The sequence below is a fragment of the Catharus ustulatus genome, chromosome 4, assembly GCF_009819885.2.
Source record: "Catharus ustulatus isolate bCatUst1 chromosome 4, bCatUst1.pri.v2, whole genome shotgun sequence".
NCBI classification, from domain to species: Eukaryota; Metazoa; Chordata; class Aves; order Passeriformes; family Turdidae; genus Catharus; species Catharus ustulatus.
Window position 1 is genome coordinate 21,460,997 of NC_046224.1, and position 17,296 is coordinate 21,478,292.

The 17,296-nt window shown below is 43.7% G+C and overlaps 1 protein-coding gene across 1 annotated transcript; it reads right to left on the minus strand.

Annotated features, from left to right (window-relative positions):
* Positions 1 to 2,775: 2,775 nt before the first annotated feature.
* On the minus strand, positions 2,776 to 8,408 carry HEBP1 (heme binding protein 1). Its single transcript, XM_033058064.1, has 4 exons — positions 8,257 to 8,408; positions 8,014 to 8,152; positions 6,350 to 6,530; positions 2,776 to 5,098 (listed from the first exon to the last, which is right to left on the minus strand). Exons 1-4 carry the CDS (start codon positions 8,332 to 8,334, stop codon positions 4,927 to 4,929), a joined length of 570 nt encoding a protein of 189 aa, XP_032913955.1. The 5' UTR covers positions 8,335 to 8,408; the 3' UTR covers positions 2,776 to 4,926.
* Positions 8,409 to 17,296: the final 8,888 nt, after the last annotated feature.

Genomic DNA, 17,296 nt, shown 5'->3' on the forward strand with positions numbered 1-17,296 from the left:
GAAGATACATCTGAGATTTCCTTGGGACCTTGGGCTGCTGATCAGTCAGACTTCACACTCAGTCTAAGAACAGTGCAGCTCCTTTCACCACAGTCACTCAAATTTCTCTTCATGGGGGTGGCAGCAGTGAGGGGTATGGGAGTGGCATGCACCAAACTCCCACCTAGGTATAGGGTCTGGATGTAGAATTAGATCTCAGGAATCAGGCAGCATTTGCACTGACCCATCTTCTGCAGCAGCTCCCACAGAGGATTGGAAAAAAAGCATCTGCCATGGCTGAAACCTGTCTTGTGCAACGGATTCTGCTGAGAGCAAAGCAGAGATTATGAATGAGCTGACAAAACCAGCCTGCTGTTGGCATAGGCACCAAGCAGAGACAGAGTAGCTACGCTGGAAGTGTTTCATCCATTACTGTCAGAGAAGTCACTTTTACCACTGATCCCGCTCTAATAAATCATGTTGCCAAGCAGTTTTATAGAGGCGTTATACATCCAAAGCTACTTATGGTCCTGTTAAAAGAGATGCATTTCTTTTTTAGCTCAGTGTGGCTGAAATGCTGTCACAGAAGAAAGAGAGCTGCTGCTCAGAGCGCTATTCTAAAAGAAGTATTATTGTAATAGGGAGGGACAACATGAGCTAGGAGCCACAATCTGCCTCCTCTGACCCATCGCCTTGGGGCAGCATTGCAAAACTGAAAATCTGTGACCATAAGCACAATAGTTTTGCACACACTCTTTGCCACGGGGATTGATGAAAATGGGGAAATAATGATGTTACTCCCTCACTCACCATAGATCACCCATCCCCTCAAAGTAACTGGGGTATTGTAAGTCTGGCAAGATGCATATGGACAACTTAACCAATTAGCTCTTTTATAAAGGCTGTCATCTTCTTAATGCAGTGTTAGATATATTAAGGCATGTGTCTACAAAGTAAAGAATTTTTTTCTGAAGCTAACAAAGCTCTCATTCTATCAGTCTTAAAACTTCAGCCTGCAAATGCTCACCCTCTGGCTGCATTCACTCTAGTGAGTTATTCAGTGACTACAGAAGCCAGACAATAGATCAAAGTAGCTGGTCTACACACACACTGCATATACATACATTTATACCCATATGCACTTACATATATATTTATTTATATATATGTATAAATGTATAGGGTTTGCCATGGTTAATACCAGCAGGAAAATTCCTTACCAACAAGTAGAGTAGCTTAGGAAGGTTGTATATCCAGCACAGCTAAATCTACATGGCACGTGTATAATCCCCATCAAAATTATGCTTTGAAATTTGGCTCTGTTTAAACATAGCCATTCCTGTGGCCAGTCTTGTCACCATCACACCACTGCTTTGCATAGCACTGAGAGGGACCTGCCAGTTGCTAACAAGCAGCAGGGGCACTCCTGTCACTGGAAGGCAGAGATAATTCCCAAGGCCACTCCCCTGCTCAGCCTGTCCAGCCCAGCAGGCAGCACTGGCAGCTGTGGAGCTGTTCCACTGACGAGTGAGGAGATGGGAAAGGGGCCAGGGGCAGCAATGCAGTATCTGATGCACAAACCCACCACATCCCAGCAACCCAGCAAGGCGACCTCTGAGAGCGCTGAGGGGCCTCAGCACGGAGAAACATCCACCTTTCAGCTTCCCCAGCACTGTCTTCTTAAACCAACACACAACAGGAAACGTCATGGTGCCCTGTCAAACAACTGAAAAGCACCAAAATCTCTCCATTTCAGCATTCACTGGAGACAGAAAAGAACACTGCACAGGCACAGAAGTGAAGCAAGGAGGTCTCTAGGCAATCTGCTGCACTCTAATCGCTCAGAGATACTGCAGGGAATGGAGAAAGTTTTATTTGTTTTAACATCAGTTCAGGAGTCAATTGCATGTAACAGTGCCTGTAGTCATGCTGGCCTTGGGTCAAAATCCAGAACCTCTGACTTCTGGCCCCAGCACGAAGAGGTTGCTGGAAATCCTCCAGTGTCAACAGCAACTCTGGCTGTCCAAACAAACACTCACTGGCAGTGACAGAGGCATATCAAAAAGCTGATTGACACAGCTGCCTAAGGAGCAGAGAGACAGCCTGCTGGAAACCCTCAGACAAAGAGTATTCCTACCCTTCCATAACTAAGGAAGGACAAAACGATGGACAGTAACTTTACCTTATTCCTAGAAAGCAACCTGACAAATGCATGAGAAAAAATCTACCTGGGTCCACCAAGTACAATAACGAAAATCCTTGGGCCACATCATACTAGAAACAGGGAAATACTTAGAGGAGGTCTGAGCCCACTGCTCCTGTAATCTTGTCTCAGGTGTCCACTGCTGTTCATCACAGGGACAGGTCACCAAGCTAGATGAATCTCAGTGGGACAAAATGTCTGGATCATAGATCATGTTGAAAATCAATCACGAGTATTTACCTGAACATTCATGTGCTCACTGCCTGTGAACCCCAGCCACAGGAACTCATAATTTTCCTCAGGTGAGCAGGCCCCTTGTTTCTACATTAACAAAAATACATTGCTTAAAGCCTCTCAGTGGCTGGAACAAATGGAAGGAGATTATTTTATCAGTTTCTGTCTTTCATAGTCAGATGATGCAGGGTCACACCAGGACACCCAAAATAGTGATTTATTGGAAAAAGAATTATGATTATTTATAAATGCTGTGACACAATTAGTACCCTAAACAGAAAGATAAACTGGCAACCTACAGTCTAGCAAATTAACTACTCCCCCTGAGCTCACAAAGTCAGTGATCAGCACAGAAGGTATAAATCACAATATTCTTTTTATTTATTTCAAAACTGTAGAAAATGCAGACAAAACACAGGCATCTTTGTGAGTACAGAAAAGACAATTCAGTTTGCATAAGGTTTTGACATTATTTAACAATGTTTATGAAATTCTATCCTGCCTGCCTTATGCAAAGGCCATAGCAGGGCTGCACAGTCAGAGACTACAGATGTTTACTCTCACTGTTGGGTCTCAAGCTCTCACTCTCTGTTCAGAGGGTATGTATTTTATAAAAGAACCCCATCATGCTGCTCAGCTGCACAGCTCTGTTTATACCAGGTTTACTACTGGCATCCCTAACATGAGATTTCACAAGATAAATTTTGAGAATTTTCAAGGTTTTGATCATTGAAGGTTGCCAGACTGTATCCAAACAAGCTCCAAAACGACCCTGAGAAGGCATAAGCTGGACAATACTGTGCTCCTCCATTCCTCACCCCCACAGGTTAAAATAATCTGGGACATGAATGATCCTTTTAGATTCAAGTGCAAGCTTAAAAGGGCATTTGCTGCTTCAAAAAATCATTCAAAAGCCTAACTCTTTGTTAGTTTTGATTTCTCTTTTTATTCTTCCTCCTCTCCACTGCAATCACTAACCACAGCCAATAGCTTTTCCCCATCATTGTTGGGGTTTTTTTTGCTTAATTAAATGATATCTGCTTCTTTTACCCATCCTGAGCTAGCTGCTCTTGCACACAAGTGACTGAAATTCTTATGAAGTTCACAGCAAAGCTCTTATATGGCTCAGCAAGAGAGAAAAGGAAGGCACATCAAAACCTCAGGTTTTCTCCTTTCACTGCTGAGATTTGTTCTCAGAAAGCAGGCGCTCGTGCAGCAGCTTGGCCAGCCAGAAGCCACAATGCCATCTGACAAATGTCTCTCAGCTCCAGGGGAAAACAGCTTTTGCAAAGCACCTGAACTATGGGGCACTTAACCACTGGAGGACCACACCTCTTTTAGTGCAAGTAAAGAAGAACCCAGTAGCAGGGTGTGTGAGTGCTCCCACTGGGGGCATTCTGCTGTCTCCCTGGCACAGCCAACACTAAAATGCTTCCTGAAACATGACCCACACTTGCTAATATATTTGAAATTTTCAAACAGCTACTCATTATTTGACCCAAGTCCCTGTTTTCCAGAACAGCCATGTTTTCCTTTTCCTCCTCTAAAGAATACAGCTGGTCTGAGTAGCCCTTCAGAAATTGACACATTTTAAGAAAAGTTTTTTTAGATTGGCACCCATGGTAGTTTCACCATATGTTCACCATTCTTCAAATGCACCCTCGGATCACAAGTAATAAGCATCTGCTTTCTTCCCAGCCTAGCACTTCTCTAATTCAATTAGATAACCACACACATTTCTGCTTTGGCCCTTGTACAGGCTAGTTTTAAAGAAATGCTACACAAAAGTAATAGGAAGGTGAGGAAACAATCTTGAGGTCTCCAGGTCCCATTGTCCAGCTGCTAGCTGAGATGAAGGCACAGCACATGCCAAAACATCCCTCCTCAAACAGAAGAAAGCTGCAAACTGAATCTGGATCTTTCTCTGAAAAACATTTCTCAGACAGATGACAGAAGCGTTGATCTTCTGCACACTCTGAATTAATGTAAAGGGTTTTTATTTTCTCTATGCTGTGTTGGCAGCAATGCCGTGTCCCTTTAGATTGTTTGTGGAATGGCAAAGATAAAAGCAGCATTTTACAGCTGCAGCAAACTGAAGGAGATAAAAACGTCTCTGTATGCACTTTTGTCATGTTCTCCTGCCCGTCTCAGGTGAGACTAATAGTCTGCCTACACTTGGACGTGACTCCTGTCAGGCACCAATCAATTAAGGACTTTTGGTTTTCTCAGCACTGAACTCTGGAAGCACAAATGAGATAAAAACAAGCCACAGAGAGATCAAGAGAGTCTGTGGCTGAGGACCTGGTCTGGAATGAAGGAGCAGAACCAGGAGGGTCAGCAAGTGTTCTTCTAAAATGACTTTTATGGTCCATAAAAGACTAAGGCATAGGCATGGAGAAAGGCAGTGATAGTTTTTTGCCTCTGCTGAATTATTAGTTTATTTCAAAGAGGACAGGGACATAGTGTGGGGAGGTTATCAGTGCAAGGCAGCACCATGGGGAGCCAGATGTTCACTCCTTCACAAACCAGACCTCATTGCGGCGTCCGTAAGGCTTCATAGGGGGGTCATAGCCATTGCACAAGTAGAAATCCTTGCGGTATGCTGCATCACTCCCCAGAGCAGCCTTCAGCTTGGCAGCATAGCTCACGTAATCTGCCTCTTTGGCATAGCCACCAAACTGCCTGCAAAGAAACCAGAGAGGGGTTGAGCAGTCCTGGCAAAGCACAGAAGAGAGAGAGAGAACAATATATAGCCACAGTGTATTTAGACACGCATTTTGATCCAGGCCCTGCCAACATGCACTCATGCGTGCACTGTTCACAGTGAAGCAGCACATGTCATCTGAGACAGATGAAGTCTCATGGGTGACACAGCCAAGGTGCAGTCATCCGTTGGGAGGCCCCAAAGTAATCCCCCCAAACACTGCCATGTATGTCAGCCAGCAGAATGGCCCTGCCCTGTGAATCAGCACCATATCAGAGAAACAACTTTCTAAAACACAAGGTTATCTCCAAGTCAGCTCAGCCCACAGTCCCCACCAATGCTGTCAACAACCATGTTGACTGTGGTGTGAGCAACCATCTGCTGGAAAGGTCATGAAGGAAAGCCAAACTCTAGATAGCCCAAGAAAAAGGGGAGGTAGGAGCAGACAACTGGCAATTACAGAACACAGTGCTATTTAAAAGGAGTGGACTGAAATGGGTCTGGCTTATGTCGACCTCCCACCAACAAGAACTGTTTCCACATCAGCCTGCACCTCACCACCCTCCCTCAGGGCCAATGTTTGAGACAAAATAGGCTGATATTGCAGAAGTGGCCCACACCCACAGCAAAGACCAAGCAGCAGTTGGAGACAAGAAAGAAGTCAGTTAGAGTCAGCCAAAATAGTCCAAGAAAGTAGGCAGGGAAGCCTCCAAGGGGTAAAGACAAGGTGAAGAGCTTATTGCTATTGTGATGCTAGTTTGAGTTCAGGCTGTCAGCCAACAGCCCAAGGCATTCAAAGGTGATTTGAAGCAATGCAGAGGCTGCTTGTTTCCATGGTGGAGTCTGGTATGAGTCCATCTGAATCAGGCTTCAGTGGACAGTTTGATCTGAACCACACCAAAGAACATTCTTAACGACTATGAACAATCTGGAACCCAGAAAGTGGGAAAAACAATAGATTCATACAATAGAAATGGCACAGTGTCTTTCAGTGATAGCCTCCACACCTGTTTACCCGGTGGAAAAAAAATCCATATTCCAAATCAGTGCAACATGACCAGAGGTAAGAAGTGACATAAAACACCTGTCTTCAGTCTAGACATACTCCATCTCCTTCTGCCACATGCACTCCTTGTACAGCAAGTCACCCAGTAAAACAAATACTGCTCTTCAGAGCACCCTAAAGACCTCATCACTTGAGATTGGAGACCCCAGGATGCATTCCTTACGTGGAATAAATGGTCATCCCCTGTCTTTCTTCAATCTTAATGCTTTCATCAGTAGGACAAGGAGGGTTGTCTTGAAACTGGCTTGGGATCCGCAGAGAGACTTTCACCTTCTGCTGAAAGGAGCCATCTTCAGCAGGAAAAGCAGTGATGGAGACAGGAGCAGTCATACCCATTCCAACCCCTGAAACAGACATACAGACATTACTAAAGAAGTCTAGGCTCTCAGGAGCCCACAAAATTACCAGGGAATTCACAAAAGCTAATTTTACTTTTGGAAAACTCCTCATATGAACAAACTTCTTGTCAGGAGCGGGCTCCTCTCGGGAAGCAGAACAGCCATCATCAGGTTTCTGCTTGGGCCATGCTCTATCTCCACACCAGAAGCCTGGGATATAAGTGTCCTAACTGACCTCTGGAATGCTTTTTATTAATGGTGCTGCTTTTGTGGTTCTGTGAGACACTCTGTTCTTCTGAAAAATCAGCTGTAAGACACCAGGGTCTGTAGCTCCAGGGCAGACCAGTGGCACAAATAAATCTACATCAGCATTTAAATTAATACTATCTGCACTTAGCTGTGAGCCTACAGCAAATACTGGCAGGAGCTTTCTCTTAAAACCTTCCAAATGCTGGTGGGGAATGATTCCAGACATCCTACAAGTTCCAGTGCCCCAAACCTCAGTGCTGTTATGGCTTGCAGCAGCCTGTCCATGCAGTCCACACTCCAGGAACAGCATGGTTTTTTCTTACTCATTACCACCACATGGCACTGAAGACCGGTTTTCTTCACTCTTCTTGCAGCAGTTGGGAACCTCTAAACCTCACAACCAGGCAGCCATAGAAACAGTTGAGATCAAGCTTTCTTTCTCATTTATTTTCCTTCGATGTCATACCTGTGTTTGTGTCACGTTATAGAAGGTACCCTTTCTACTACAGCAACAGCAATCATCACCTTTCCAAAAATATTGCTGCAAATAACATTTCACACTGCATCCACCTCCTACTCCTACAGAGACTACACTAGTCCCTCTACTAGATGGTAGAGAAAGGTGTTCAATAACATGTATATGCCTCAGAGCTACTCTGTAGTCTTCTGCTATGAATGGTTAAAATGCACACACTTCAGTAAAACGACAATTAGGAGCAATCACCTGGAAGCACTGCCATAAAACATTACGATATACCATTAAAAAGGAAGCTCATTGCTCATTACCCTTTCATGAATAAAAATAGCCAGATAAAATATCAAGGTCATAACTGTTATTTCACTGCCCACAAGGGCACATCATAGAACTGAAGTGTCCCAGATACCCCGGATTTCATCAGGTACTGCTCACCCAGGGAGCTGTGATAGATACATGTCTGCCTGTCCTCATGTTATCCCAGCTGCAAGGTAACTCATTCCTGCTCAAAAGAATAATTTTTGAGATGTCACCCTGCCACAGAGATGAGTTATAAGCGGACTCATAGCACGAGTTGGCTGGGCACGACTTAACCTGTTGCGAGTTTACTTTTCCCAGGGAGGGGCCATCCCCATCCGAGACCCCCAGTGCCGGGAGCCACAAGCCAGGCTGGCCTGCAGTGTCATTGCCTTCATCCATCCTGCTTTCACCAAGCCTCAACCACAAACATCCGCCAAGCCCCTCGGGGCGGGCAGCATCTCTCACCCTTGTCGTTGCTTCCTCCGACGTACTTGAGGAGCTTCACTGCCCCTTCCTTCGAGGCTTCGTCGAACGGCTTCCCCACCAGCTCCACCGCCGCGAACCTGCCGCCCTCGCACGCCCTCTCCTCGTAGCTGAGCTGATCCTGGGGAGGGAGATGGGGATGGAGGCGCTGCCGGGAGGAGCGGGCAGCCCGGGGGCGATCCCCGCGCTCCCCGCAGCGCCAGCGCCGCCCGCCCCGGCACAGACCTTCTCGCCCTTGCTCAGCAGGCGGTACGGCCATGCCTCCACCGTGCTCAGCAGCGAGTTCTTCACCATGCCCAGCATGATGCCGCGCTCAGCTCTGCCCGGCCCGGCCCGGCTCGGCTCGGCTCTGCCCTGCTCGGCCCGGCCCGGCTGGGCCCGGCTCGGCCCCGCTCGGCGGAGGTGGGAGGGCCGGAGCCGCCCCGCCCCAGCGCGGCCGTCTGCCCCGGGCGCGCCCCAGGGGCCGTGCGGGGCACCGGGAGCGGCCGCTCCGGACGGCGAAGTGGGGAGGGCGCCGAGCGGCGTGAGGAGCCGTGAGGTGCGGGATCAGATGGTATTCATCTCTGGGAGACGGGAAATGTGAGAGGGGATATGAAAGGAACGAAATACAGGAAAAGGGAAGTGCTGGCAAAGTGTGTCATGCATAGTGTGGAAGGGCACCGTGCTCCTGAAGTTGCAAAATCATAACCTCTTGGTTTTTCAGTCTTTTGTGGTCTTTTTAAAACAAACAGTACTAAAGGGGAACATAGTTGGTTTTTTAGGAAGTGGTCTGTGTCACTGGATATTGTAAGCTTTAGGTGAGGGGTAGATTTTAGGAGTTCCTAATAATACTTGATCTCCTTCCACTTCCCAGTCAACTGGTCACCTCTGTTTGAAAGTTCCATCCGATCCTTTCCCAGAAAACATGTAAATAAACGCAACAGAGAGCTTATATGGGTTCTGTAGCTGAATACATTTATATGCATAGAAGACTTAGACACCTTGTGACAAGTGGGGTTTTTTTTTGTATGAGCCATGTCAAAGGACAAGTGGCAGTTAGAGAAAGTGCCTTACCCAGGTTCTCTTAAGAAGAGGTTAGCAGAGGCAGAAATCAAATACCAGTCCCTGGGAATCAGTCCCGTGAGTCAGGCCAGCTTCCCCAGGCAGATGGGATAGAGGCATCTCAAGTTGCTCAGCTGGACTGCTGCCTCCTCAAAGAGAAGGTGAACAGTGCAGAAGTAGGCTGGTGCATAACCTTCCTTTCCTTCTTAAAGAGCAAAAACTAAAATTATAAAAGAAATAGGACACTAAAACTTTTCCATCTAGAGAGAGGGTCGTGCAAAGGCAAAGAGGTGAAAGAAGCTGGCTGTTATCATCTGATCAAACAGGCTGTGTTCAGGTCAGGGAGCTGGGCTGGAGCCTGGCATGGGCTTTCACAGAGTGAATGACAGGGGCTGCTATCACTGGTGTCAAGGTCACACATTAGTAATTTATTAACCACTTATGTTACTTGGTTTATTCACCATTAGGCAAGAAATTGCAGAATTGTAATATACATTGCATGCTGCAGGTTATTTGTTCTCTTTTAAAACAAATGGTGACTTTATTGTGCTGAGGAGGTTGTGCCAAAACTACAAACTTGCACATATCAGTGAAGAAATATGTGGACTGGGTTAGACTGGGGGTCCTTCTTGCCCTGTCTTGTGTCTCTGGCAGAAGCTGGTGGTGGACATCTAGATATAAAGTAAAAGTATGAATGATCTGGTCTGGTCTCCCACCACCAGCCATCTGTAACTTGAGGGACTTAGGGAGGACTCATCTTTCTGTTTCAAGTAATCCTCAATTTATACAACTTCAGGTTGCCTGATAAAATGCTTGTGTCTAAAATATGACCATGAAAGATAACGTTTATGTTGTACTCTTCCTCCACATAGACCAAAATAACCAGCAGTCCCTACAACCCCAAGCAAAGCATCCCTTGGAGGGATCAGCAGTCTGTGCAAGGATGCAGCTGTTGCTACAGCACAGCCTAGAAACTCTGAATGCAGAATAACAAGAAGTTAGGGGCCTTTCTCTCCTGTTATTCCCTGTAATTTATGTAAATATATTCTGAGATCAAAATGCTCTACATTTCCTGAGAAATTATGATGACAGCTTCAACAAAGGCACAACTGTATTCTTTTATCAGCCTTTTCACAGTCTTGATTTTTCTCTTCTCTAGCTAAGCAGTGTTTCAAATTCCCAAACAGAAGCCAAAGAGAGCCAAGTTAGAGTTTTGCTATTTTCTGAAAACCTGAACTCAGAGAATTTACATCCGGGAAATAATTATCAGATTGTCTCATACACTGCTCATACCTCTCCCACTCAACTAACTCCCAGGTTGCAGATAAAATTCTTACTGTATTAATTCTTCTGGTCCATTCTGAAAGATTTCATATGAAACTAGTTTTTCTCTCTTTCCTTTTGGAGGTTATTGTACTGTCATTGAATTTCTTTCCATAAACTCAGTCTTTGGGAATTCTTAAATAGCTAGTCTGCATCCTCACTGTGACTGGAGAGTGTTTTCAAAACAACTGTCATGCCAGACAATCATTTAGACATAATCCATTCTTTATTTGTGTTCTCATAAATTGCTCCATCCAGACCTTAAAGACAACTTGTTTCTTTTCCTCTCTGACTCTCCTTGTTATGTTTCAACACGTTTCAAATGCACAGTTGACTGCAATGCTGAATGGGAATCTCTGTATTGGATTTATCTTTAGAGACCTAAAGGGCAAGCCCACTCTATCCTCCTTCAGTGCATAATTTGATTCATGCACTCTTTTTTATCACCAGCTTTATTGTCAGGAAGACACAGGCAAAGACAAGCTGAAGGCAGGGTATTCTGGGTAATGCCTGAGGGACCAAAGTCTTTGGAGAGCATGGTTGTTAATTTTCTACAGATATTAATTGTGCTAAAGGATGTTGGGAAATGTCTGGAGGTCAGTGCTGGCATGAGGAGAAAATACTCTGTGAACTAGACACCAACTGAATTATTATCTGTGATTTTGAGGACTGAAGAGTCTCTTAAGCTATTTTGGAAGATCTTTCCAGACACCTATCTTTGCCATTAGGTATCTAAATAGTTTTGGGGGGGAAAATTTCCCTGGTTTCCCTGGGTCTTGGCAAAAATCAGTTCAGTGTATTAGAGAGTGCTGGAAATTCTGAACATATCTACTAAATAACAGCATTCTAAGTGCACAATTCCAGGTAGCTAAAAAAACACTCTTTACAGAAGGTGGATGTTCAAATTTGGTCCCTAGCAATTGATATATCTTCAGTGTTTTAGCATGATGTACAGACCAAGGTTATCTAGCCCTTCCCAACCTCTGAACATATGAACATGGACAATAGGTTAAGGCTATATTTTGAAACATAACTTCCTCTCCTTCTCCCTGCCCAGCTGGAAGTGCCAAGCACTAATCCATCTTTCTGCATCCATCAGTTGTTCAGCACTTCTGAAGTTCAAATTCCTCAGCTGTTTCAGATGGAGTGCTTTAAAAATAGGGAAGAAAGAGAAATTCACCTGATCTTTATAGAAATACCTTTCTCTGGTAAGCAGAAAGAATGCCTGCATAGACTAAAGATATTCAAGCTCAAGTAGATTGAGCTTGTCTACTTTGCCTGGGACACAAAACAGCCATCACTAAAGAAAAGGGTCAAGTTTCACCTACTGACCTAGGTTTGGAAGGCAGCAACAAAATGAAGAAGTTGTGGTCTCCTTAGCAAAGCTGACTTTTCTCTGTGCTTTACTTTTTTTCCCCTTCAACAATGTTCCATTGAGAAAGGCTTAAGCAGATGAAAAAAAATTTAAGGATTTCTCTTTTTTTTTTTCTGGTAGAGAATTAAGTGCTCTGAGGTCTCCTGCGAGCATATACCCTTCTCCTGTGTGTCGGGAGTCTCCGCAGCTGAGTATTCCCACGCCTCTGGCTCTGCAGAGCATTCAGTCGAAGGGGAAGGACAGTTTTGCTGATGACATTGAGACGTTCATTCAGTTCTTCCAGCCTTTTCCGTATTGACTGGACTTCCCTCACAAGGTTGTCCACAGCAGCAGAGACAGGGCGGAGACTACAAAGAGGAATACAGAAGAATAACTCAGTTTAGGGAGTGTTTCTGAGCATGCAAAGTAGTTGACCCTGACCTTTGTTTCTTGCTAGGTAAGGGCCCTTGCAAGCAACCATTAAAAGAACGATTGGGTATGGAAGACAGCCACTTTACTTGCTTTATGAGCAATTCTGATTTAAGTGATATTAAGTTTCTAGTAATTCCCATTATTCCCTTTTCCTCTCTTTCTTTCCTTGCCTCTCCTTCTCTCTTTCTGGAAACGCGAGATTGAAGTAAATTTTGTGAGCTTATTCAACAGTTAATATCTCCTGCAATGCAAAGGGGGAATATGATGACATGAACTAGTGAATAGCTTTCTCAGATCTAGGTGCTAGAGACTGAAATAAAAAACATTACAGACCAAATCAGCTTCTTTTCCCTGACCTGTGGCCAAACTCATGTGTGGATTCATAGAACAATTAATCTTTTCCAGGCTGTTCTCACAAGTGTGAGCTGCCAAGGGCATTTTCTTAGGAAGATTCTTGTAATACAGTGATGGCAGTTGAGAGTGTTTGACAAGAAATAGTTAGCAGAGTATTCCGTTTACTAAGCAGAGCTTGTAGCACAACAGGTATTGAGACAATATACTTTATTTCCTCCCAGCTGAGAAATATGAAAATTCATCTTTAAGAAGATGAATCCTGCTCAAGGAAGGACACCCAGAATAGGACTGAATCCTACCTCCCGCTGAGAGGAATTACCTGGAGAACTCAGGCAGGAGAGCATTTGGGTTGTTCAGCAGGGTATGCTTCATTTGCCAGAAGATGTCGTTTCCCCATTTCTCAAGGGTTTGAGTAATGCTGTAAACACCTTCTATGTTGACCTTGTCAGCTAGGTTAGCAGGATGTCCATGGAAGAGAGGAAAACAAATGTGTCAGCACAAGAAAATACAAGCCAGTGCTCCAAGTTTGATTCCATTTCCCATCACAACTCAGTTGCAATGAAATGCCAAATATTAAACAAATGTGGGATCTAAATTAAAAAGCAGGTAACTCTCCCTCAACAGTGTAATTCACTGCCTCCAGGTGCCCAGGTTTTCTGCTGTCACTGGATACCCTAGCTGATTATTTCTAAAGCCATTTTTTTCTCCAGGAGTCTTAGCAGCTACCCATCAATCAAGAAAGAGCAGTCATGAATGAGCACTATCTCGCTCCAAGGACAAAATAAGTCAATCTGCATCTCTGAGTTACTGAACGCCTCCCATGCTGAACCACCACTGTGACTTCCTACCGCCTTCTCTGTAGTTCCATTTCTGATGCTGGTCCAGAAAGTCCTCCTGAGATTTACTGCAGGGCAAAAGGATGAAGAGGAGGAAAAGAGGAAGAGTCACCATGATGGCTGTTGTAGGATCTTGTCTCTGTGGAGACAAAAAGTCTTGCTAAGTGCTTTGTTTCTTTTTTCTTCTCTTTCTGCACTTCCCATCTGTCACCACAACACCAAATTTCTCTTTGGTGATGTTTTTATTAAAAATGTTGTTCAAGTTGCTCAGAATAGGTTTTACACAACACAAGGACTTTTCTTTTTTCACAAGTAGGAACTTTATTTCTTTTTCAAGGAACTGAGTGGTACTGAGATGCTTCATCAACCAGCAGCAGCTGGGGAAATAGCTTTGCTTCCTATATGGCCGTGTTGGGATAGCACCTTATAGCTACAATTGTTCTAGCAGCATCAGGAGGAAGTACAACAAAGTGTGAAAATCACTGCATCACTACTTTGTATTTGGGAGAAACAAGGTAAATAACTATTAAACAATTTATCAAGTGTTTCATAGGGGCCAGAATAAAAAGAAAGATGTTCATTTTGATCTGATCCACTAACCAGTGGCAGTATCTTAGATGCTGCCCAGTGATGGAGCCTCAAAGGTAACCCCACCCCCTATGCACTATCTCCACCTTGCCCTGGTGTCACAGGGTCAGTTCCTCCTGAGCAAAGCTGCAGAGTCAACAGGACATGTACATGAACTGATGTGAGCACTTACTTAACTCCTTTTCTTTCTTGCCATCATTTCTTAACTGTTATCTTTCTTGCCGTCATTTCTAAGCCAAGGAAGTCAACCCTAACCTAGAGTCCCTTCTGGGCAAGTACCATCTCTAAATGCAAGCTCAGTCTCTCCACAGCTTACTCATGCTGATTTGTTATTCTGTCCCAATAAATTAGTCCCTCAGTGTTGAATCTGGTACTCTAATTAAAAAAAAAAAAAAAAAAGTCATGAACAGCTGTTCTGCTAGAAATTGGTGGAAAATATCCATTATGCACATATTGCACATAGCAAACAGCAAAAAATGCATTGCCAAGTTCATGGGGTTTAGTGATGATTTCGGTCATCTTTAGTCACAGTGATGGAGGGGCTCATGTGAGAAGCAGGCACATCCAGAAAATCTGAATTATTCTCCTGTTCAGGTACATGCATCAAAAGCCTAAGATCTCACTGCAAAATGTGAGGACATTAAATTTCTTTTTTAATATAACCTTCATCTCCTGACCATCTGGGAAGAATTCCGTCACCTCAAATCCTACCAGAAGCTGTAGCAGATAAAGCAGTAAATAAATAATTCCTTTCACTTTGTGCCTTTCTTACATTTTATCACTAGTGCATTTTAATTGCAACTGCATTTATTTTTCTGCTATTTAAAGTATCAGCATGAATATAGCCACACTAATGGAAAATGTCATGATACTTTAAAAACATTACTTTCCATCTGTCAGGATGTAATTTGTATTTAGTATTCTTCATCTAATTGGAGTATTCATTTAAAGGAAAAATAAATTACCTTCTTCCTATCTCACACACGCATACACCTTTTCTTCCCACTAATTCAGAGCTGCCAAAATAAAGATCTTTAAGAAGGTCTGACGATATCACCAAGGCTCATAATGAAAAGGACTTCATGGACCTTCTTGAAATTATTTGCATTGACACCATACCTCCTCCACCTCTCAGCTTTTCCAGATAAATGTGCCAGCCTTTACAGCTTTTTTTTTTTCTCTCTTTCTTTGAGTGACTATGCCCTGCACATGCCTTTTAAATCTTCCCTGATGGGAAAGAACTTACCAGACACTGATGTGTCTAATTGCAAATGGTTTGAAAATGCTGCCAACATCAAGGAGACAGTGTGGCTTCCAAGCTAATTGGAAAACTTCCTGAAGAGATTGTCCATTCCTTATCATTTCCACCTCCCACTTGTTTCAGTACCCCACAGCTGGGATACTTTGATCTTTCTCTATTTGTTAAAAGTAGGGTGGTAATAAATTCCACCCACATCTTATACTGAAAAATCCACCCTACTTGAGCTCCAGCTTTTTAAGACATCAGGTGTCCAAATGAATCACAATACCCACATGTTCTATTTGCAGGGCCTCTCACAGACCAGTTTCTTTGTAGCTTTGCTCCCTGCATTCCTGAGGGTCTACTGTAATTTATTATCACAGTAAACATCAGGTTATAATCCTCTTTGAAGTAGATTCTCATACCTCAGGCACACAGAAAATGAGCAATCTTCCCTCTCTTAGGTCAAATTGTAGGCAGCAAATGGATATTCACTAACAAAGTTCCTAGCTGAAAAAGTCTGTGGGGTCATCTGTAAGAGGAACCAGATCCCCAGCTGGTTCAAATATGTCTTCTGCTCTTTTTCAGAGTTGCACTGGAAAGTACTATCAGGGTAGAATATGGATGGATAAGCAGGGAAAATTCTCGCACATCCTTGGATGGAAACTCTTTCCTAAAGGCAGAGAATAACAATATCAACATGCTAGCTTTGTCATTGTTACTATTAATTACAATAATATGAAGTGCTGTCAGGAAATTACATCACATTCTGCTCTTGGAGCAGGGTAGGCTCAGTGATTCACTGGACAGTCCCTTCATCTGCAGGCAGTGAAGACCAACATATTTGTGTCATTATTACACAATATTCTTTTCATCTTTTAACCTTTTGATTCCTCACTTCAGCATGATAAAAGAGCTCAACTAGCATAATACCCCGAGCACAACCCTGCTGGGATCAGCAGTTGTGCCATCCAAGACAGAATCCAAAGCAAAGGAGTACTGGCAGTATTTGAACTCCCATCACTGTCCCTCTCCCATAACCCCTTTGGTTTCATGTCACTCCATTTCCAGTGCTCACCCCTCCTCACAATGTAGTGGGTAATCACAACAGAGCCCTGAGATTTCCTTGGTGTCTGCCTCAGACTTTGACAGCTGGGGTCAAGTGTGATGCCTGAAGTGCACCACTGCTTGTGGATTGTGCTGCCTGCCAGGATATGGGGGATTTGCCCTGGTTACCTGCTTCTAGTACCAAACACAGCTTCATTTCAGAGAGCCCTCTCTCCCCTGAAGCCTGAGGAGAACACTCTCATCCTACTGCAGGCATGCGGGTTGTTGCTTTACGATGCAGAGCTTGCCTGCCCCTTGCACATCAAGAGGGCATGAAGCCTTCCCCTGCACTTCTGACTGCTCTAAACACATCCTCTCCTGAGTGCATCAGCATCCCAGTGTGTTAGCTCAAGCCCATGCTTACTTTGAGAATAGGATGTTGTAGATTAGAGTTATCAATCCTGCAGTGATGCCTAAAATGAAGGAATTCTTTTTCTGCATTTGAATATTGAAATGTAAGTGAATTACATTCATGCTTTTCATTTGAGGTCTGTTCTCCTCTCATAACTTTTTCCAGCTCCTTTTGTGCTACTTTCAGACTGAAACAGAAGAGTGATTCTGGATTTTGGGTTGTTTGCAGGGAAATAAAATATACTTCTAAGTGAATCAGGGAGTTTGATCTTAGGTAAATCATAAATATGTAAAATGTAACTCTCACTCCAATGATAATGGGTATTTAAACATCAAAGTATGTTTAAGATTCTCTGTTTTGTAAAGGATCTCAATATATAATAAAGCTTTTTTTTGCAGGCTGTTGGAATCCCTCTATCTTTTTTCCTTCTATCTCTCATTTCCATTGCAATATTTTAAGGTTATATTACTTACTCCAAACTAAGAGACTGTTTTATGTATTAGGTTCAAGAAGGTTCAGGTTATATAAACCAAACAATTTCTTATTTACAAAAAAAAGAAAAAAAAAGCATATTGTAGCTGCATACAATTTCTAATTCCAGTTCTGTGAGACTCCCAGCCTGGGATCTGAAAGGTCTC

Coding starts and splice junctions, on each gene's coding strand:
- HEBP1 (XM_033058064.1), bottom strand. CDS start 8,334: ATGCTGGGCATGGTGAAGAACTCGCTGCTGAGCACGGTGGAGGCATGG. Junction 8,153..8,256: donor TGCTGAGCAAGGGCGAGAAG/GTCTGTGCCGGG, acceptor CTCCCTCCCCAG/GATCAGCTCAGCTACGAGGA. Junction 6,531..8,013: donor CGGAGGAAGCAACGACAAGG/GTGAGAGATGCT, acceptor TGTCTGTTTCAG/GGGTTGGAATGGGTATGACT.